This window comes from Dermacentor silvarum, chromosome 11, assembly GCF_013339745.2.
Source record: "Dermacentor silvarum isolate Dsil-2018 chromosome 11, BIME_Dsil_1.4, whole genome shotgun sequence".
Lineage (NCBI taxonomy): Eukaryota > Metazoa > Arthropoda > Arachnida > Ixodida > Ixodidae > Dermacentor > Dermacentor silvarum.
The window spans coordinates 64,438,413-64,461,356 of record NC_051164.1 but is presented as its reverse complement, the minus strand read 5'-3'; the positions used below and the strand labels follow the sequence as shown (position 1 = coordinate 64,461,356).

The following is a 22,944-nucleotide window of genomic DNA, read 5'->3' as shown; positions in this document are numbered from 1 at the left end:
CCAGTTCTGCACTATAAACGATTAGGTTATAAGTTGTCTGTACTGTACTTTGAAACCTGTAATGTCACAGGCTATAGTTCCGGGTAAAAATTTTAAAATGTACCTTTGAACTTTTTTTTTCTAATTGATCTTTTACTGCGAAATTAATGAAAATAGAATTTTCAAGGATACTTTATCAGTCTCAGCTAACTTAGTGTTTCACTTTAAGGTGTGTTTAAACCTCATGATTTTATTTTGATTGATTGATTGATTGAATGAATGAGCGACGCTTTAATTTTCTGCGATTTCATTGTGAGTGGAAGTCCACGTGCTTGCTTCTGGGCAAGTTTACCACACCAGAGGTTTCAAAATTTTCTGTCACACTATGTGCACTTGCACAGCTCGTCAGTGAATTTTGCATTAAATCAGTCTAACGGGCTGAAGGCAGTATGTTTTGCTCTAGCCAGTCACAGTTTGCCTGTTGCATAGTTAAACCTGAATTTATTGGTAGTTCTTGCAGCAGCATGCACCATTAAGGAAGCTAGAGTTGATGAAAAAGAACAGTCATCCACTACGAGAGTAGCATGAAGCTATAAAGGAAACCCATACAGGTGTCTCGGAAAGAAAACTTGGTAGACAAAGAAAATTTTGCCCTGGTCTGGGGTTTGTACCTGGGACTGGTGCCTTTCTGGGGTAGTCACTCTAGCATCTGAGCTAACCGAGAGGCTGGTGGATGGCAGCGCGAGACTAAATTGATCGATAACTTAACGCACAGACACACTGAACAGAGTAAATCAGTTATGCGGAACTTAGTAGGTTCGTGCTACTCTCGGGTGAATGACAGTTTTTCTTTTCTCTCTCTCTTTCATCGAACTTTTCTACCTTGTGGATTTCTGCGGAACTGATTTGGTTAAATTGAAATTTTCATCATTTAACAGTGAAAACAATCCTGCATACTCTCATAACTGGTACTGTTGCTAACATATTGTGCATGGACATGCGGAAATTATATATCACCAGAAATTCGTGCAAACAATGCGTGGAGCGCCAATTTGTGTAGTCAAAATTTGTGTGTGAGCTAGGCAAGAATAATCAAGGAAGCGGCACTGCGGTGAGAGTGCTAGGGCTCCAGCTCTGTACATGTTTTCATTTCGCGATATATTGGCTGGTGCAGACAATCTGTCTCATGCAGCACGTTGCAAACGGAGCGAAGTGTGGCGCGACTGCCTCGCTAATCGGGAAGATCGTGAGAGGCAGCACGTGGGTCACGCGTGAGCACGATTCACAGCATCCGCCGCAGACAGATGCAGCGCTTTGTTTCGTATATGATATCGGTGGATGCGCGCTACTCTGGCGCCATCTTGTAGCAATCGTCGCCAGCAGAGCCCATCTTGCGTGGCACTACGTTTTTCTTCTCACGCTTTCTCCATACCCTCCTCCTCTGCTTTCCACCTATTGGTGCCGCTGCACCTTCCTCCTCGTGCTCTCTTCGCTATCGCCGTCTTTCATCCCCCGCTGCGCTCCGCGCTCACTCTTTCATCCTCCGCTATGGCTCTCTTTGGCCATAACTGGCCCTTGTGCCATTAAACGCCACACATCAATTTCATCCTCCGCTGTGCTCGTTCACTCAGTTATGCCGAGGGACGCCGATGCTCAAAGCAGGAACGGGCGCCTAAGAGCTGTGTGCTAAAATCTTATCTGCAGCAGCAAAATAAAGCTAAACACACCACTGAGTGTGTTTACTCAGTGGACTTACTTTTCTGATTTTCTCTTCTGCGCTTGGGCGAACACGAAACCATCACATGTGGCAGCTATGCTGATTCGGTATCTCCAAGAGACCAAAAGCGCTGTCAAACTCTGCTGGACTATTTGGCGCGGTAACGCGTGTGCAAAAGCTCCGTCCCTGCAGCTTTCCCTTCATTGCGACAGAAAGTTGTCCATGAGTATAGACTAGCTCCATTGGAAACCTATTTTTGGGAAGACTAGCTCAACACATAACTCTTTATTGAGGGAAAAAAAAAACCATATGCAGTGAATGACAAGGATTACTTACAACAGACCTTGTCATGATTGTAAAGCTAGTTTTCTTCCGAAGCAGTTTGCCCTACTAATGGCAGCATAGTCATTTTTGCAAACAGTGTGTTGCTCGCACTTAGACATGTGAAAAATGTAGATGTGGCTTTTGTGATGAGAACAGTCAGCACTTCGTTTCATTTTGAACGATGTACGGTGGCACCATTAGTTAAACAAATGTGCACTGCAGAGAAGCACACTTTTGAAATATGGAAAGGGTCTAAATGTACATTTTAACTGCATGTCATGCTATTGAAACACATACGAACATATTTTTATCTGCTATACAGACGACAAATACTCCTACACCCCATTTCAATGTCTGGTAAGGACGCCTTTGTTTCACAAGCTGCTTTTCTTTTAGGTCAGGAAAAGTGGTGTTTTGAAAACTTTATGTAGAACCAACCCCTGTCGATATCCAAGCACAGAACCCATCTCACGGTGACTGTCGATGGTAACGCCCGAGCATAGAATCAATATAGCGGCACAACGTATTGCCACCGTCGAAACGAGTTACGTGTGAGGCTTGCACTGCAGCTGAAATCCTCTTTCGCACTTTGCCTAACAACACTTGGCGCCATCTAGCACGGCCGCCGTGAAGCCTGCGCAAGGCGTAAGAAATGCGTGGCGCACTGGTGTGGTGCAAGCGCCGACACCGCGTCACGCGGCAACCGGGCTCCTCTCTCGCGCTTCTTTCTGGACACGGTGCGCCATCTATTGGCACTGGCAAGAAGTCCTGCGCGTGGCCTTTGAGACGGAGCGTGACGCACCATTGCCAGTGAATGCGGAGAATTGTCCCCTCGCTTGTCGCGCACTGACATTGGCGCGTGCTCAGTGGCCCAAGTTGACGCGAGGTTCATTGAAGAGCGGCACAGACCGAGTGGCGCACACCAAGTACTCGAAGTTGGCGTAAAAGAGTTTCATCGAGCAGAGGTGCCTGCCCCGTCCTGCGTCTGCAGTGACCCATGTCGGTGTGAGAGAGCTTCGTTGAAAAGAGGCACTTATGTACACATTGGCACATACTCAGCGACCCAAGTTGATCGGATGGTTGGTCTCGAACCCTGTCACCTCAGCACAGCAACCCGATGCGCTAACCATTCGCCCACTGACTACCTCGTGACCCAGGTAGGTGAGAAAATGGCTGGATAGAAACACAGACAAACAGACAGATAGCCCCCCAGAAAAGTGCGTGAAATACCTGTAGAATGCTAATGCATTAATACGTTTAGCATGCCTTGGGAGGTGGTTATTTGTGGCACTATGTTGCACTGCGTTTTATGGGTGGCGCTCCCCTTGCCACCGTGCCTTTACCGGTATGCGGGAGCCAACTTGTACCTCGAGTGCCACTTCCTCGGATGCCATTTCCGTGCAGTGTCTGCAACGAGAGGTGCAGCACCTCAGTGACGTCTCGAAACGCTAGCTACCAGAAGGGGAGAATGCGAGAAGCACTCCCTTTACCATCGTGCTGTTCTTACCAGCTGTATTTCGCTGTCTTCAGGATTGCTGTGTACTGCTATCTTCGGGATCAGCCCCCCAAAAACGGTTAGACAGAAGCAACAATATCAAGGTTTCCAAAGAAAGCTTTACGCTTTACAAACTGTTGTGATATTACTGTTACGGATTACGATAATTAAAGTATAGTAAAAGCTCTTCAGTTGACCAGTCATTCATCCAAAATTTTGGATAATTAGAATCAATTGCTGCAGTCCGGTCCACAGTACATAGAAGCCTATGTGTAATACAAGCTGTTAATTCACTCATAAAGTGGCACATTTTATTATTCTAAAAGCAGGCCACTAGGCATAGTAAACCGCAACTGGAAACTTTCATGGCTGAATGATAAGTGGCACGACTCTCATAGTACAGTGGAATCTCGTTGATACGATCTTCAAGGGAACCGGAAAATAAAGCGTATCATCCAAAAATTGTATCATTGATAGTATCCAACCAAATCATATTATTGGGAATAGAAAGAAAAATATATCATCTCAAAAAGCGTATTACGCAGAATTGTATCAACGAGGTTCCACTGTACTGGCAAATTACTGTGGAACCTGTGGTACAGAGGTTGTCAGAGGAAATAACCACATCACCATAAACACCATCATTTCATGTCAAACAGTCTCAAATGCTGCTGGTGCATTTGTTCTGCCTGCATGCTCTGCCTGCATGCTGTTTCTGCATGTCGGTTCTTTTAAGCCTGCATCAGAGCTGTGAGATGCCTTCGAGGGGAAAGTACCTCTCTCTCTAGATTTTACCATGTGAAATTTTCGCCCCGTACTGTTTACGGTTCCCAACAATTTTCAGCCCAAATTTGCCATTCTGGTTTCGGTATTGCTCGGCGCTATCATCATCAGGTTCTTGCGCCATCATCATTCGCCATTGCAACCATGCTTACTTCGCGACGGCCACGCTTTGCACGATGTGAGGACCACGAAAGCAGTATTTGGCTACTTTTTAAAAGGAATGTCATCGTAGCTGCCGAAACCATCGGCAACTGTGCTGCAGGGAAGCAGTTTGGTGTGTTCATGGGTTGGAGGAAGCAAAAGGACGCCCTCTTCGTGTGCAGCAGCCTGAGAAGAAGTTTCTGGGGGTCGAAGAATGGAGTGATTCCTGAACTTGAACTGGACCTGACACACTTCGTTCAAGCGCAATGAGCTGCGCACCTCACTGGCAGCATCAAGTTGCTGAAAGCAAAGGCAAAAGAGGTTGCTAATGAAAAAGGCATTCTGCAGACTGACTTCGAGACAAGTAAGCACTGGGTGTCTTGTTTTATGCGCCGTGCAGGATTTTCTTTACGTCAGCGCACGGCGATGTTGCAGATGCTGCCAGAAAGCTACGAATAGCTACTGGTGGCCTTGCAGCGTCACGCGATTTTGCTTTGAAAGTTTGTTAACTTTCAGCTGGGCCAGATCAGCAATGCTGATAAAGCGCGAGTATATCTGGACATGCCCTCGGCACTAACGGTGCAGCAGAAGGGCTCCAGGCAAGTTTCTGTGAGGTCGAGTGGAAATGAGAAGACGCGGGTCACCGTAATGTTGTCCCGAACGGCAGACGGTCGCAAGCTACCACCCTACATGGTGTTCAAACAGAAGGCCCTGCTGAATGGGGAAAAAAGTTTCCAAAAAATGCTCTCCTCCACTGTCAAGAAAATGGGTGGATGGACGAAGCACTGCTGCTTGATTGGATAAAGTCTGCATGGTGTTTGGGCTCCTATCACTACTTGTACTGGACGCTTTTCGCTCTCACCTGGCTGACTCGATGAAGCGACTGCTGCGCGAGTCCGACACCGAGCTCGTCGGATGACATCGCAATTGCAATCACTTGATGAGTGTATAAACAAACCATTCAAAGACCGCATCAGGTGCTGCTATATGGAGTGGATGAGGTCGGGAGAGCGTGAATGGACTCGTTCCAGATGGCTGAAACGGCCCTCTCCAGCGATGCTCCGCTCGTGGATCGCCGACACTCAGGCCTGCATTCCTGAGGAGCTCGTCAGTCATGCATTCAAGAAATATTCGATATCGAAACGTACTAGGTGGCACTGAAGACGAGTTTCTATGGGAGGATATCTCAATAAGGGACTGTCCAAAAGTCAAATGAGTGACGACTAAATAGCGAAGTGCAATGGACAACAATGACTAAATAGTGAAATGTAATGGATGATGATGACTTGAAGGGTGAAGTGCAATAGACGATGACTTAGGAGTGAAGTGCAATGTAAATAAATGCTTTCAGTGACTGTTCTCCTTGGCTATATGCGGATAAAAACTTTTTTTTTTCCATTTTTGCTGCCTCCAAATTACACCTCATACTATACACGGGGCAAAGCTGTACACAGGTTTTTATGGCACTTCGCAAAGATTGGGAAGGAGAAAGTAGAGATCCTGGGAGAAGTAGACAAAGTGAAAGCCAGCAAGCTTGAAATCGCTGCATACCGCGGAGCATGTTGTCTAAAAAGCGTGAAAGGGGTGTACCAAGCCAACGATATTGCCAGCAGCCAAACAAGGCTATGCTTAGCTAATTACCTGAACTTGAGAGCGCTGTGATTATGTGGGTCAAAGAAATGAGAAGCCAAAACTTCACTTTGAGTAGAGTTCTGACCTAAGGGGGCCAATTTCGCCCAGTGCTTCAATGTCCAAGAATTCCTCCGGTGGCTGGTTCTATTACTTTAAGGAAAGGCGTAGCCTTGTCTTCTGCACAATATCTGGCGAGGCGAATGAAGTGGACGCCGGCACCTGTGCGATGTGGAGAAGTGGTGCCCTGCAGCAGTTCCTGTACAGCTTCTCGCCAAGTGACATTTTTAATGCTGACAAGACAGCATTGTTTTTCAGAACTCCAGCCTAATAAGACTTACAAAGGGGACGGCTTGTGTCGGTGGAAAGTGCAGCCAGGAGTATGTCACCGTGTTGATTGCCACAAGTATGACCGGGATGGAAAAGGTCCCACTCTGCGATTAGGAAGGCACACAAGCCCCGGTCATTTAAAACATTCGGACGGCACCGACAGAATATGCCGCCAACACAAAAGCATGGATGACAGCTGAGTTGCTCAGAAAGTTGCCGCTGAAGTTCGACCAGAAGATTGGAACTCAGCAGCAGACAAGTTCCCATTGTTAACAATGCTTCTGCACACAAAGTCAAGTGGAGCACAAATCCATGTGGTTGTGTTCTTTTCTTGTGAATACAATTGCAACCCTTCAGCCGATGGATCAGGCCGTTTTCAGAAACGTCAAAGGTTTTTACAGGTACCGCATGCTCGAAAGGATGAGTTTGTGTGTGGGCAGCAAAAAGAACTGTGTCGTTACGCTGCTCACTGCTACGCACATGAGATAGATCAGGTTACAGCTGCTACAATCGTGAACTGTTTCCACCAATGTGGTTTTGCAGCTGAAACCATGCAAGGAAGTGGCAATGACGGGGCTGAGGAGCTCACTGCCTGCAGCGATGCGTGACATAGGTCGCGAGGTTAGTTTTATTGATTATGTTGGATGTCGACAGCAGCGCATTGGTGCGCGGTGCCCTAACTGGGTAAGCATCGCCCAAGTAGTAGATAAGCAGTCTTTCGCCGAAGAGACAGGAGGCAAAGACAATGATGACAACGAAAAGGGGGTGCCTGTGTGTCCATCGCCGTCGGAAGTGGTGGAAACACTGACTGTCACGTGCCTCTTTTTCAGCTTTTGAGAGGGCAAAGAGGACTCTCTGTGTCACATTTGTGTCGCAAATGTAGCCTTCAAATAAAAAATAAAGCAGAAGGTGATTACTGAATTTTTTTTGTACAATTAATGCTTTGCATGCCGTCCGGGTCCCAAGTGTATCCATTTTTTGCTGACTTTCGTTAGCGAATCTAGGCCAACTCCGATTCTAAGCTGACCCCCCAAAAGTTCGAAGCCAGAAAAAAAAAAAAAACTTACCTCGAATGTAAGCCGAACAAAAAAGCGAGGACAGCATTCACAAAATGAAACAGAATTTATTAAATATGAACATGCCGAGCTTATTCTACGTCACCATCGCTGCTAGCCTCGTCGCTATCTTCCTTATCGCTGTCATCTTCAAACAATGCACTATATTCAGTACCGCAGATTGCTTTCAAGATAGGGCCAAGGCGATCGTATCGCCGAAGTGGATCGTCGCAGATTACATCCTGCTTCGGTCCACTGAAACCGTTCCGCATTGCTCTGCTGGCGAAAATCCTCTCCTTCTGTTTGCGCCAGTCCCGCACGCAAGTTTCGGATTCTCCGAACGCCCGTGATGGAATGGAATCATATGGAAAAACTTTATTGAGGTCCTTTGGAATGTGCACTAGCACGTAGCGGGCCGCTCCCACGTCGGGACAGAAAGGCCTAGCCTCTCCGCCACGTCCAGGCTCGTTGGACTGCCCATAGTTGTGCTTCAAAATCCAGACTGCATATGCGGCCCGATTTCCGTCCGTCTCCACACACATGATCACTTTCCTTTTAAATGCGGCATCATGATGAACTCTGTACTTCATGCTGATAGAGCAGACGCACAGAACGTGAAGACAGACGGTTGACTATTGCCTAAGCACGTGTACTGCAGCACATGGAGGAAGCTACGGCAGCTAGGCTAGAGAGTAGCTAGGCTCGACGCGCATGCGAGGCGGCCATTTTGACTGATACGACACAGGTCAAAATGGCGACGTTCATGTACTTCAGTTGGCTACTGGTGCGGCTATTAGCGGCTGCGATACTGACTTTTCTAGATGGCACTAACTAGGCACCATATTTATCAGTTTCAGTTAAAAACTGGCGCGTTCTTAAAAATCCTCGAATCTAAGCCGACCCTGGAGTTTTGTATATGATTAGTATCTGAAAAAAAAAAGACTATTGGCCTAGATTCGAATAAATACGGTAGTTCGAATTTGTTTGAACTGGCTTAACAGAGTGCTGTTGAAATTGAATTACGAGCTTTTACTGTAGTAATATTTCTATTGTGCCTTGTGGCTGGCACATTATAACCCTTGTCGCTTTTGTGCCATAAAACAACCTTCCAAGTCTCCACATTCCTCAAACCCGGGCATCTTGTTTGCACTGGACAGGAGGTACACGTGGAACAAAATAAATATCGCTTCATTTGAGTCGTGCTTTTTTCTCTTCAGGCATAGGCCAAGGCTATGTGGCTCGAGGTGATGTTGGCCGTGGCGATGAGGGCAAAGCCGATGATCATGAAGGTGACCTTGAAGATGCGGTCCTGCGGCCGATTCATCTTGGGCGGCAGGACTTCCAGGAAGGTGACGTGGAAGAAAGTGCCTGCGGCCAATGCCTGGACAAAGGCCTTGGTCAGTGTGCCAATCTGCCGGCCCATCAATAGCCCAGCCATCTGTGGAGATAAAAAAGGGGGGGGGGGGGGGTTGCAAAAGTCTCATGTTGGCCATAATGTCATTGTTTACATTTGTTCACTGACTGATGGGAATAAAAAAAGCTTATCACATTCTTGTTGCCATCAGTAGCCATGCATTTACGTGCAACAGTCTGCCTCGACACCAATAGCCAACATTCTTTTCTAGATTTGCTTTCTCGGGGCCAACTCTAATTTCACTGTTCACTTAGCCGAAGCAATCTTGTCAGGCAACTACTAAAGCAATTTTTAGTGAATTGGTAGCATTTAAAAGGAGAATCCTATAAGTGTACATAGCAGGTTTTTGAGTTGAATTGTGAAATACACTTGGCTTCTGTTAATTTGACCCTGATGGGACAGGTGACATTGATAGAATTATCCAACGGGTTGGATGAAATAAGATGCAGAAAAAAAGTCGAGACACCGCTATTCATTTGGCAGTATTTGCCTTATTCTAGCACCCTCCTGAATCAAATGTGCAATCACTCTCTCTGTGTCCAAAGTAGAAAACTAACAGATCAAAGGTATGACAAATAGGCGTGTTGCCATTTCAAGCATTGCGTGGCTGCTAGCTACATGGCAAATCGTGGTCAGCAGTAACTATAGTTTGTTTAACCACGATTAAGGCTCTCCATGTGATGGGCATAAGATACTTTCCAGTAAGGGGCATCGAGGCACAGATAGAAGGGGATTGGCACTGAGTCGAGCAATGACAGCTATTTGGTGTACAATTGCTATTTCCTGTTGAAAAGTGGGCAGAATTGCAGATGCATACGTTCACACAATCTTGTGTTGGTCTGGCCAACACCAGCTCTTATTCAAGTGCTACATGATTGTGAGGGTGAAGGGAGAGGAACAACTAATCTATTGATGCGAACAGGAACTATTATTGTCTAACAGAAAAGCTTCCATGAACATTTGTCTTGGAGAGTATAGAATCTTCCACTTCAAAGGCTTGCAACCATCGAACTGAGAAAATGTGTCGCGTCTGGTATACTGCCTCATTAAGGCCGACCTCCATGGAGTGAAGTTTCGCGAGAAAATTTTGCATAGGCGAACGTACATAATTTTGCATTGTCAGATGACTAAAAGTGACATTGGCTAAACAAAACAGAAAGTAAAAATGCACCTAAACCAATGTTTTTTACATGCAGTATAAAGCAACTGACCTTAAAACGGTGTTCTATAGCGGCCATAGTTGACATCGCAACAGTTGCAAACAACTGACGGGAAGCCAACCTATGTGTTGCAGTCCGATTGGTCTACGTACTCCGCCATGCTCTGACCAGTTCCAGTGGCAACGTTCACTGGGTTTCAAATATCTGGCGAGAGTAGGTGGACGGCGAACAGATGGTTTTTGGACGCCGGGTGACGGGACGGCCACTGCCGAGTGGCAGAGGCCAAAAGTTTATGGGTTTTTTTTGCTCTGTGGGGGTCTGGCTTAATAGAGATGATTGCAGCGGACATATGATATGTTAGTTGCTGAAATTGGCATAGCAAGCCCAACTCTGCGCGTAATAAGTGAGGCTGGTCACTCTGTGGTGCAAAGCATGCACACTACCTGTCCAGCGGGCACGGTGCTGGCGACCACAAGCCCAGCACTGGCAGCAACGATGGAGCTGTGTTCCATGGCAGCCGCGTTTAGAGCCACGGCCACTGTCACCAGCGTCTTGTGCATGTATACGCCGACCACGAGCCACACCAGCTTAATAGCGTCGTCCTGCATCGATAGTTGATTCAGCAACAATGATGAGCAGTAGACAGTCTTCAACTAAATTGAATTGAAAAGATCATTTATGAGCTTGGAAGAACATGAAACTAATAAATACTGCAGCGCACATTTAGATGGAACAGAACAGAACAACATTGCAGAAGTGCTCAGAAAACAGCAGAGCAAAGATGGCATCATATTTGGTTGCTATGAAGATACACTAAATGCAGTCATTGCATAAAACACATCAGTCATTTGGTCTATACCGAGGAAGTGAACATTGTGACGTCTCGCACTCAGTCGTATGCCATACTGCTGCTTGTTTGCACAACCCATTTTAGCAGCAGAGCAGACAAACCGGCAAGCTGGAGCGAGTGCCAAAACGTTTTTTGTTCTGTTTCCACATGACCACCTCTTGGGAAGAAAGACTGGTTCTTAAAAAAGCTATTAGAGTAAAAAAAATGTCTAAAACATGTCCGTACTGTTTTAAATGCAGCTTCTGTGATTGAAAGAGCTTGGAAGAAAATGGGCTCAGTTGTCACTGCTTAGTGAAAGGACATCTGGGGACATCTGACCGATGGCAAGGAGGTCACTGCACTTCATAAAGCCTCCTTCTCATGTGTGATGCAAAGCGCTTGGAACACTTGTTTCGTATGTTCCGACCTCAAGCTATTAGCACCGCAGCAACCACCACTTTTCAGAGAATAGAGTATGAAAAGCGAGCATGATAGGGATGGTCAATTAATGTTTTTATTGCATTAACAATCAATAATTAATGTATTGTCCTAATTAATTATTAATTAATTGATCAATAATTCATGTTTGCCTTTAATCGAATAATCACTTTTAATAAAGGGTTTTTCATTGATTAATCGAAATTTCTGCTGGGCACTTACAAAAAGGTTGAAACACAATGACCTACTTTTGTAGGTTTGAAACACAAGTATATAAACGTTTGTTAAAGGATAATCTTTAACTTGTTAACGGCTAAATATAGTTTGCACTAGTGGCTTTTGAAAAGATAAACAATACATGTTATAAAATGGCACTTAGTGCAGAATTAAATAAGATACATGGCACTAGTGAATCTGTACAGTACAGTTAAACAAGAAATAACAAAAATGGCAAAAGTGAAGTGTGAAGTCCAACTGGAATATGCAAGAAATTGCAATATGCACAAGGGAAAAGAAAGTTACTCGTTTAAGATTTTAAACCCCACATGCTCTTTTTTACAGAGCGAAGGAATGTCGATTGGCTGGGATGTTTGGGTGAAACCGACACCTTCTTTGAATGAACGCACATCCAACATGCGAGAATAGATGCTCGGACGGTACAGATTTGCTGAAATCAACATTAACTTCATCGCTATGTCAAATACATGCTCCAAACCGGTGCACATGCTGTGCCACGTCTTTAGTGGACTGGGAGTGGCACGACGATCAACGACTGGGTTGCTATAGTATGCCTTGAATTGCGAGTGCATTTCAAGCCTCCGACTCTGGTTGGTGTGTGCAGTGTGGGGGAAGTGAGGGGAAGCGCTTAGCTTCACGTCACTTGGGACTCTGGAAAAACAATCGCTCTACGACAGCTGCACAGTCACTGTTCGTGCGTCGCCATTTCAGTGCAATGTAGAAATTTTTGCGCCACTCCTGTCAAACTCTTGGGAACGATTAATCAAACAAGTCTGATTGAATAAGTCAATTAAATGAAAGGTGGACATTGACGAATAATCGTTTGGCGGGATACATTTAATCGATTAATCATTCTTCAATATTGCCAACCCTAGAACATGAGCTGGCCGCTGACATTTCAACCTGTACGTCACATCATGCTAACATACTGCTGTTGGTCACGGATGCAGTACACAGCTGTATCTGCCGCGTGGGATCAGTTCTTGCGATATTGATGGGTCATTAAAGAGCTACACATACTAGTTTGTACTGGAACAGTATCTTTTTTTAAATGCATGCCATATTTTCTTCATGTGATTGGAAAACGATCATAACTGAAAAACGTAAAGGCCAAATTTTCAAGTTTTCATTAAAACGGTGCCTGGTTCGTCGCTGTGACGTCACGGATTCCGAAGTACATTTTTTTTGTATGCGGGCCGTTTTGTCTGAGGAAAAGTTATCAAAACTTTCCAGCTTGAGTCTGCTTCAGTTATACTGCAATGTAGTCCTTCATTATCATTGAGCAATTAATTTGACCCAAACAGATGCTGTAAAAATCTGCAACGTTACGAAGAGCTGGTGCGGAAATAGCTAAGCAGCATTGCCACCTGTCTCCCATTCGAGCCTCTTTTCCAACTTGCTCGGGGTGCTATTTTGGCCACTGATAAATTCGCCACGTTGTAATCTTCAATTACTCGCAGTAATTGGGTAATAACGCCTACAAGGAGAAATTTGACTGTCCAGAATAGCTCCTTAGGCCCCTTCCTCACATTAAGGGCTGTCATATTGCAGAAACGTGAGTTACTACAGTCGCTGACTAATAATTCGGAATCGTCAGGATCCGCCAAAAACTGGAATAATTGAGAATGTGAAATAGTATTATACCTGTGTCACACGGGCACATTCGGAAGGCCTTCCAGTTGACGGCCTTCGAAATCCCACAACTCTATCGACTCAAAGGAGTTATTGCGCTGCTACACAGCACTTTTGAAAGGCCGTTGAGTGGTTCAGGCGTTTCTCGCAAAATTGTGTGGCGCTGCGGATATTTATTTTCGTTTTCGTGTCACCAAAAGTTGAACAACATTAAAACCACTTAAAAGCACTATGATTTCTTTTATATTTGTTTATACGGCGAAATGGCGGCAATATGACGGCAGCTGGCAGCACATGGAGTAGAGGGAGAGTGTACGAACACAAGCACGTCGCTGTTGTCGAGAGTATGTGCACTTCGCACATATCAAGTGGCAAAAATACTTTATTGAATAAATAATAACACTCATATATAGTATTTTTAGAGCATTTTGGTTTGATTTGTTTTTTCTAACCGTGAGTACGAGCACACTGTGAACGAGAGGGCATGTTCACGCTGTTTCCGCTTGCGTTGCTCAAAGGCCATCGAGATTTCGATAGAGTTGTAGGGTGCTCCGTTGACTCGATAGACTATTGATTCGGCGGCCTTCGAAATCGCTCGTGTAGCAGCTCTAACTTGACCTTTGAGTCAGCTGACTATCGGTTGGAAGGCCTTCCAAACACCCGTGTGACACGGGTATTAGATTTACCAGAAAATAAGCGACTTCACATTGCTGCGTGCACTTGCCTGCAACCTAATGCATTTATTCTCGAGCAATCACTTTCAGATTTCGAGTTACACAATATTTCACGGGACTTGGTGCCAAATTCATGGAAGTACAAAAACCCGGCAGCATTTCTGTAACTGTGCGAAGATGCTATAACTGAGTCCGTGCGGTGTTGTCACAAAAATCGCAGGAATGTGATTTTGTCCCTGAAAGTGATCGCTCAAGAATGCCATCCCTGGTTAGTCAGTATAGCAAGCAAAGGTTGGTATAATGACAACCTAACATATTTTTCTCCATGGTCGGTGACAACTTACGAATGCAGCGGCATATGTACCACTGTACAACTCAAAAGTTTGTGTAGATAGCGCCAGCCAATTGTGTTCAATCATTTTCGTGACGTCAAGCGCTTTCTGTTTTCCTGTATGCACTTATTTCCCCGGACATATGTTTGTGTCACTGGTTTTAGGATGAAACCTGAATGTTTTGGTAAGTTTTATGGGAGATAGTGATAACAGCACTGAGCCAAAGGTAACATATTTTACCTAGAAACAAGCTTTTTCTACCAATCAGCCTTGCATTTATATTAGCAGAGCAAGAACTCTTGAAGGCTTCAGCTGGCGCAGCCCTCTTTCAAAGATGAACTCGGAAGCAAGTGAAGCAAGCAAGTGTGTATGTGCAGTGTTTGGGTGGAGCTTGTTCTTAATTCTTAGGTTGTCACGCCGAGTATGTCGTTCCTTTAAATTGGAGGATAGAGCATGCCCTTACGTTCTTCGGAATAACCGCTGTGGCCAAGGGCGGCAGGTCGTACCTGGAGCCCGAGCGCGAGGCCTTCGAGGACCGAGTGGACAGCCATGGCGCCCACCGTGAACGCCAGGCGGTAGGCGGCGCTGGGCCCATTGGCGTCCGTGTCGTCATCGCTGCCGCCGTACGAAGGCTCTGCGTCGACGCCACGCTCGGAGCGTGTCGCAACGGCGTAGGAGGGCTGCTGTCGGTTCTGTCGCGAATTCTCTTCTACGGCAAAGCAAGGGAAAAAAAAGAACTTTGTTCTAGCTGGAATGTAGCGCAGTAGGCATGGCATTTCCCGGAGAGGCCAAGCGTGTTTAACACCGCCCAGTCCTCGGCCCACCCGTACCTACCCGATGCAACGGTTCGCGCTATGCAAAACGTACCTTTCTGCAGTGAAACCTCGATTTAAGGAAATTCGCGATGTAACGAACTATTTTCATTTCCCGATCTTTGTTGCATTGAAAACCGTGCAGTTCTCGCGATCTAACGAAGTAACTTCGTGACAGGGTTTCGATTTAATGAAGTTTTCGGTCATTTGAAGCATGTAATTGGAGCTTTTGAGCGGCAAAACCGCTGTCAAAGCGCGCGCGCCGGGACGTGCAGGAAACACCGCTGCGCCATTTGTTGAGTTGGTAAACCAACAACTTGGAGAAACACGAGAGATGATGATTCCTTCTGCGCAAGTGAATACGTGGTAACGTGATAAGCACGTGCTTGGGGGGGGGGGGGGGGGGAAGGAACGCGCGTCTATCTGCCTTCTAGCGCGTGCGTCCATGCGCGGGCCATGCGTATCTTCGAGGTAACTCTCTCCGCGGCGAGTGCAAAGGCCGGTGCCGAAATGGTCGGTGCCTTCACGCGCATTTTGTTCCCGCGCGTCTAGTGTTGGCGGTCGCGTAATCTCAAGTTTCCGAGACGCGGTGCAAAGCGCTCGCTCGCGTTGCGACTGCGAGTTCGTGGTTATCGTGTGAGATCTGTTAATGTTTGCCTGAGCGCATGTGACACCGACAAAACAACGAACCTTCGTGTAGTTGTCTCTTTGCTGTCTCTTCGTGTAGTAGTCTCTTCGCGGAGGACTACTCGAGGTAGTCCTCCGCTACCCTCTCAGCCCACCCCACGATGGCCTCCTGGACGTCAGGCCTAGAGCTGCGCAGGGCTCCTCACTATTTCAATTATTAAGGGGAGTGGGTAATTGGTGTTCAGGGCATCCCCACATAATGTGGTTGAGGTTGGCCTTGGCCGCTGAGCAGAAGCGGAAGGCCGGGGAAGGGTAGAGAGAGAAGTGAATTTTATGTTTATGACTGAATAGAATGTATGCAAATCAGGCCCTTGTGGAACGTGTTGTAAAAAAAAAACTCCCAATTTTACCTCGCAGCAGCCTCGTTCTGGAGTTTTCGGGCGAGTCGATCAGGTCGGAGTCACTGCTGGGGGACGCGGGCTCCGCCTGCGGCGCAGCCGGAGACTCCCGCGCCGAGACGCGAGAGTGCGCACCGGCGCGCCGGGTCGTCGTCGCGGCTATCGTGCCGTCGGCGTACAGCGCGGCGCAGAAGCAGGCGAACACGAGCGCCTCCGCGAAAGGGAAGGCCCCGCGCACCGTGTTGTGTTCCTCCTGCGCCGCCTGGACCGCGGTGCGAACCGCGGGCATCATGGCCAGGAACAGGGTGCCCAGAAAGACGCCCGCCGCGAAGCACCGCACGTAGGACAGCGCGCGGTCGCGGCGGTGGCGCTGCTGGCTCCTGCAGAACGCCGATGACGCGGCGTTACACACAGTCGAATGCCTTTAGAGTGAATCTCTTGGGGCCTTCGAAATCAATCGTTATTCAGGTCATTTCGTTGTAGAGGCGTTCGACTGTAATTGGAATGCTGACAACGAAAATACGGCAAATCAATTTGGTAATTCGCACCGTGCAGAAATTTTCATTGTCATCTGCCCGAAAGTAACACGACGCCCCATGCGGGATTTCGAGTTACCGATTAACGCCGCCAAGCTATGCGATCAGGGGAGGGGGGTGCGGCTCGGCAGTGACATAGCACTTATTGACAGGAAAGTAGCTAGCACAAAGTTTTCAAAAAAGTAAACGCAAGCAAGTTAGATGACGATTATTGTTGCGAGGCAAGGTAAGCCCCAAATGATGCAAACTTTTTAAAGAAAAACAGCAGTTGGCAAGAAAGGCACACGGACCGCGCGGGGTTGTGTTACTCCGCCAGCCAATCGCAGAAGCAAACAAAATTGTCGTTATGTGACCTTTTCAAAATGGCGTCGTACTTGATACGACTGTACTTCTCGTACTTGCACGTTCCACCATAATAGACGAGTAAAAGCCTATAAAATTACGCGCTTATAATTTAATTTGTGTGGTTGCCGCCTTATTTACGTAAGAGGAAAAGCTTGAAGTACGAACTAATTGCAGCCTCGTGGAGGAACAGTGGCTGGCGGTTATGAGGGCGTAGCTAGGCGGGGCTTCACTGCAGACTTAAGTTGTATCCGACTATAAACGTGCACATATTCGATAGTTTTGTGACGCCTTGTAGTTTAATGAGGCGTGTACTTAGACGTGAAGTATCCATGGCGATCGCCGATGTTTTGGGGGGGGGCCTTAGGCAGTTTAGCCGATTTAACGACGATTTTCGCCTCGCCACCGCTAAGCATGCTGGTAGTAGTAAGGCTTAAAGGCAACTATGGTAAAAAGCTCAGCACTCGAGATGAAAAGGCAGGGAGATGACAATAAATGTATCCTACTACACTCTTGAAATCAGTTTGCACTCCTTTGGGCGTATCTTTGTCTCACAATCATAATCGGCATCTACCTTGCTTGCCTCTCCTGTCTTTATTAACGCTGCGTGCCCGGTACTTCCGGGTCACGCCCGGCATGGGCGTTATCAGCGTGGCATAGCATCCTTGACAGGAAAGTGACAACCGAAGAGTTTTCAGGTAAGAAAACAAGCGTGACATGTGCCGATTGTTAGTTTGGGGACAAGATACACCCCAAAGAGTGTAAACATACTTTAGAGCCCCCCGCCATGAGTCTCTGATAGCCACTTTATTGCTTTGGGGGTGTTGTCCAATAGAAGTGGGGTTGAGACGCGCACCCCCCCAACTCCCACTTTAGTTTCACTGCAAAACTCGCAGAAGCACTCTCCTGAGCTTTCCCCTTAATGTTGCAGTAAGGTTTTATGTTCTTGCTTCGTTGGTCCGTTGCAATGCGAAGTTTATCGGTTGTGGTGATCAAACGCCGCAGACGGGAAGCGATGTAGACCAGACGGACAAGAAAAGCTTATAGGTAAAAAGAAATTATATCAAGGGGTGTAAAAGCCTATGATTTGCCAAAATACCAAAACCACAACCTGTTTATGAGGCACGCCGTAGTGGGGGGACTCCGGATCGTTTTTGACCACCTGGGGTTCTTTTACAACACACGGGCGATTTTGCATTTCGCCCCCGCCAAAATGCGGCCGGGATATGATGCCGCGACCTCGTGCCTAGCAGCGGAAAGCCAAAGCCACTAAGCAACCACGGCGGGTAAATGTTTATAGGTAAACTTTCCATGCAGAGACGTGACAGTTAAAGCTAATTAATTACAACTTGTACAACAGAGCAATCAGTGTCTCACTCTTCGACTGTCCCAATGATTGTTAAGAGCCCAGACTACTGTACGGTGCCTCGCTGATCGATCAGCAAATCTGATTACAGCCGTTTTAACGTACATTGTACGGAGTCTCACTGATCTATCAGCGATTCTGATTTTGGCCGGACAGGATATCGTCCGGATTATATTGGTCAAACAATAAAAAAAGGGCGGTAGGGGCGTTGGCCCGTCCCACAGATGCAATTGCCAGTGAGAGTCAAAAGTTTGGTAGGTCACAACCTACACGGATGGGTCTATCTCTTAAGAGTAAAAGTATTGGAAAACAAAACCGTTTTCTCCCTTCCTACAACTACGTTTCTCCTTCCCATTTACCCGTAATCAGTTGCGGTTTCGGCAAGGAACGTATGAGCAAGCCTAATTTATTGTCCGGCCATTTCAAAACCTCGGCGGCGTCTCTAGCCAGCAAAGAGTTCGCGAGACGACGGCGCAATACCGCGTACACCGGTCTCACTCGAGGTTTGCCTGCGGCGACAAATTATGGCCGTCGGCGGAATCCAAACTCGGTGTTTACAAGGCCGCGCGCGCGTTCTCCGAATCTGTATACTTCGCCTCCCTACCGCGCCTCCACGGCGCGCACCGTGACTCGATCGTCACTCGACACACCACGCGGGCTTTTCCGAGCACTCACAAAAACAAAAATTCCCAAGTGTCCTTAGCTATCGCCTAAGAGACGCGAAGGCGAAAGCCTTGTAAAGCCTACTGTAGTTCACCCTAATCCACCTTAATCCTCCTTCATCCACCTTAATGCACGCTAATTTACCTTAATCCAATCACTAATCACTCATTAATAACTTTGTTAATCATTAATCATCTCTTATACATGGCTTCATAGACATGCTTTGGTTCGCTTCTGGTCTTCCTTGGGTCACGTGACTTTCTGTACCTCACAACGCGACCTTAAAACAGATCTAAGGCTTTCGCCTTAAAAAGAGACCAAGCAGTCGCCATCCGGACGTGTAGGGGAGTGGTCCTTTTCCTATACACATATAACACGCGGGCAACTCGCGATACCGCGAAAGTATACGAAGTAGAAATGTGGCCTTACAGTTGCCTTGCGCCTAGGTAAGTTATATACAACGGGAAAATGGCGAGGCCTATGGCGTCGGCAGGGTCGCTGCGCGTGCTCTGTGAGCGTGGTGGCCGTACCTCGTAGGTCGGGCGAAGCCACTGAACAGACCACTGTCGACGCAGGCTGACGCTGCGACCATGTAGGTCACGGCGTACACCGCGGAGTTCAGCGACAGGCCAAACAGGGCAGTCTGGACCTGCACCAGGGTCACGTCCGTATCTGCGCTGCTCTCCATGGTTCGCAGTCTCTGGCACGGGTTGGTCGACGGTACGTTGTGTGGTGTATAGTTGGCAGGCTGGCCTGAGTATCGGCGGGTTGTAAGGTGTTGCAGGAAAGAAATAGATTAATGCAAAATGGAGCACTGAGCAGCCAGTGATCCAGCTGCTGATGATATCCACCCTGGGCGCTATGGCACGTACCCAACGGGAGATATGATGATGATGTTGACCTTAAAATGTTTGGCACGTGGGAGATGTGACAAGGAATCAGGCAGCAGGAGGGCGCGCTGCCCGGTTGTTTTTGATGTGACTCAGAAATGCATGGGGATCGGCCAGGAGCCATGATGGAATTGTAAAAATACATTTAGTCACCTTTTCCTTGATCCTTTTTCAGCTTGTCCAGAGCCATACTGGGATCGGCCAAGAGCCGGAGGGAATTGTTTCCGTTTATTCTTCAGCTTTTGTTCAAGGTCATAAACATCAATTATAAAGGGGGAGGGGTGCCCCCCTGCCCCCCTCCCCGGTGCCGCAAACTTTAGGCAGCCCCAATTACCAACTGCATTTTGTTCTGGACATGTATACTGCTGCAGTCTTATCATATAGTAGGAGTCTCGGCTGTTCCCGGGTATGTCATTATTAAATAAGCTGCGGCGAATAATTATGCCCAAGCAAGGGCCAAATGTATATAGTAATTACAGTCGAACCCGGATATATCGAATCTGAAGAGATTCACAAAAAATCAGGCAAGCTTGCACTCGGTCGCGCAAAGCTTAGGCACAGCGAAGCTTACTGGCTGCTACTGCTAGGTATGAACTTGGTTGCTGCTAGGTATTAACTTGATTTAACTTAACTACGCATGTAGGAAGGTAGTCTCGAGCGATCATTTTCGGAGGTACCTTCCCTTTCGCGACATTTCGCGTGACTAGTGCTGGACGCGGGGGCGCCTACGAGCGACAGCGCTTCTGGCATGCCACAAACGCAGGCAGGCTAACCAAATTTGGTACAGTGCCAAGAACGCTGTCTCTTGCCGACGCCTAACGCGTTGGCGAAATTTTGCGTGACTAGCACTGGATGTGTCGGCGCCTACGAGCGACAGCGTTCCTGGCATGCCACAAACGCAGGCAGGCTAACCAAGGTTGGCACAGTGCCAAGAACGCTACTGCTTGCCGACGCCGAACGCGTTGGCGGCTAGCCACTCGATATCAATCGGCCAGCTTCGCGGTGTCTTGAGCTTTGCGCGGCCTAGTGCAAGCTTTCGCCCCCCCCCCCCCCCCCCCCCTTTTTTTTTTTTTCTCGTGGCTCAGCGCCCCGCGGAGAGAAGAGAGGCAGGGGTCGGGAAGGCAGGGAGCTGGCGAGGAGGAGACCGCGTGCGTATGCACGCGATCTCCTCCTCTTCCGGGTTGCCATGGCTACCATGGCTACGCACCACAAATTACGGCCGGTTTAAACAGCTTCGCTGTTAAAAAGTTCGATATATAGGTAATTCGATATATGAGATAATAGACCGCTAAGTTACTGCACGCAGCTCGAAAAAAAAAAAGCAAGCGCACTTTATTTACCTTAAAAAATTGCGGGATCACTTTCAACTTCATTTCAAAGTCCAAGTTTGTTCTTTGCATTTGCAGCGGCCATCGCTTGCAGAAAATGAACTGACGAATAGGCACTCAACTCCCACGACGACGCCACAAAAATCGGAAAGAAGGAATGTCGACGTTCGAGGTAACACGTGAGCTAGCCGAACAACTCGACGGTGCTCAACTGACTGCGCATTCGTTTCTCCACCTCCAGGTGCGGTGGAGCCTTGCGGTGCTCCACCGCAAGGCTCCGGGGGGAGGGGAGGGATGGGGGAGGCCGCTCCCACCCGGGCCGCTGTGTCTTGAAAGACATCTGCGACGTGGACAGAGTTCTGTTTTCGCGGCTTAGTTCACTTTAATGCGAGCGGCGGGACGAAGGTCAATTGGCTCGCTGCTGCCGCCGCGCTTGCTCACTACAGCCTTTTTGACAGCGAGTTTCCGCGGTCATCGAGTGAGATGTGTTCGTGTTTGCTTGTGCGCCCGTGACACCATGCTTGTCAAATTAGTAAGTATGTATATGATTATAACTTTATACGGCCGATAAATCTACGGTCCTTACTTCGTCGGTCCACTAGTTTGTTATCGCAATCGATGCTTCGCCTTTCGGGCGAAATTGTGACTTCTTAAATACAATTATAATGTGCATTTGAATATATACAGACGATATGTGTGTTCTACAGGTTTGTACGGTTTAGGACGAAATGTCCATCGGTTCGGCAGTGCTAGTATTGACGGCAGCGCATCGTCTTCACATTTGCCGCTGATGGCGATGAGCAGAGCTAGGGCGATGGATAGAGAAGTACGGTGCATACGTGTGAGGTCTAAAGTGTCTGATTTCGCGAACAAAGATGCGGTCGAGCTCACCGCCGGTCCACGCCGTGGTTTACCATGTCGAGGGAGGCCCGCTCGGCGCCAAACGCCTCCCTCGTGTACTTCGGAAACCGCGCGTTTTGTGGCTTTGAGAGGTCGACGGTGAAGTCCCCGGAGCACTGGAGCACCGAAAGGGGTACAACTACATTGTATTCGTACAACTTCAAATTCAAGTACAAGTTGTACAACTCCATCGTACTTGAATTTTCGTTATTATATGCTATGTGTATTTATATGTGTGTATGTTTATATACATATGTGAGAATTAATATGTGTGTGTGTATGTGTATATGTCTGCATCTACTTGAATATTGTTGCTGGTAACAATTTATATGTGTGTATATATTACTTGATCGAGTATAATGTCGGATTTTGTACCCACCCCTTATGTATAGCACCCCCGAAGTCGGGGGTCCTTGAGGAAAATAAACTGAACTGATACCAGCAGTTCAGGACCTCTCGAACTTACGCACTACGTGCAAAACATAACGCCTGCACCGCATCTGCACATTGGCATTCGTTTCGAGTATCGCGCTCAGCTTGCCCCGTAGAAATCGAGCTGTACAATTTCTGAACTTCTCGTGAACCGCCGTGAACTGGTTCACAGTGGTGCAGGCAAATCGAAATTTGCGCCAACCGAGCTGCTTGTGCTTTCGCCGTCTTTGCGGCATAGCAGCGGCGAGCGGCTTCGGCACGCTGCCGTTTGCCCATAGCTCCTAGGCCCGGCCTGGACCCGAGTCATGGGTGACCCGAGTCAACGATTGCTTATACCAGCCCGAGCCCAGCCCGCGGGCCCGTGCAGTGCTCTACCACGAACTACAAAGGAGGCATGAAAACGGTTAGATACAAACATAGATATATAGATAGATAGAAACATACATATAAGTTACAAGCATAGTTAGATGGTCCCTGGAAT

At 47.5% G+C, this 22,944-nt stretch overlaps 2 protein-coding genes across 2 annotated transcripts in view; one reads left to right on the top strand and one right to left on the bottom strand.

Moving 5' to 3' along the window:
• Positions 1 to 9,002, top strand: part of LOC119433205 (MYG1 exonuclease) — a 194,220-nt gene extending 185,218 nt beyond the window's left edge. The window contains exon 9 of the mRNA XM_049658661.1: positions 8,671 to 9,002. The gene's annotated coding sequence lies outside the window, so the exon portion shown is untranslated. The remainder of the gene's footprint in view (positions 1 to 8,670) is intronic.
• Positions 1 to 19,763, bottom strand: part of LOC125941447 (zinc transporter ZIP3-like) — a 24,713-nt gene extending 4,950 nt beyond the window's left edge. Inside the window, exons 1-2 of the mRNA XM_049658659.1 lie at positions 19,444 to 19,763; positions 16,019 to 16,386 (exon numbers count right to left, since the gene is read on the bottom strand). Of these exons, the coding sequence (XP_049514616.1) occupies positions 16,019 to 16,386; positions 19,444 to 19,601 (526 nt within the window). The 5' untranslated portion in view covers positions 19,602 to 19,763. The remainder of the gene's footprint in view (positions 1 to 16,018; positions 16,387 to 19,443) is intronic.
• Positions 19,764 to 22,944: the final 3,181 nt, after the last annotated feature.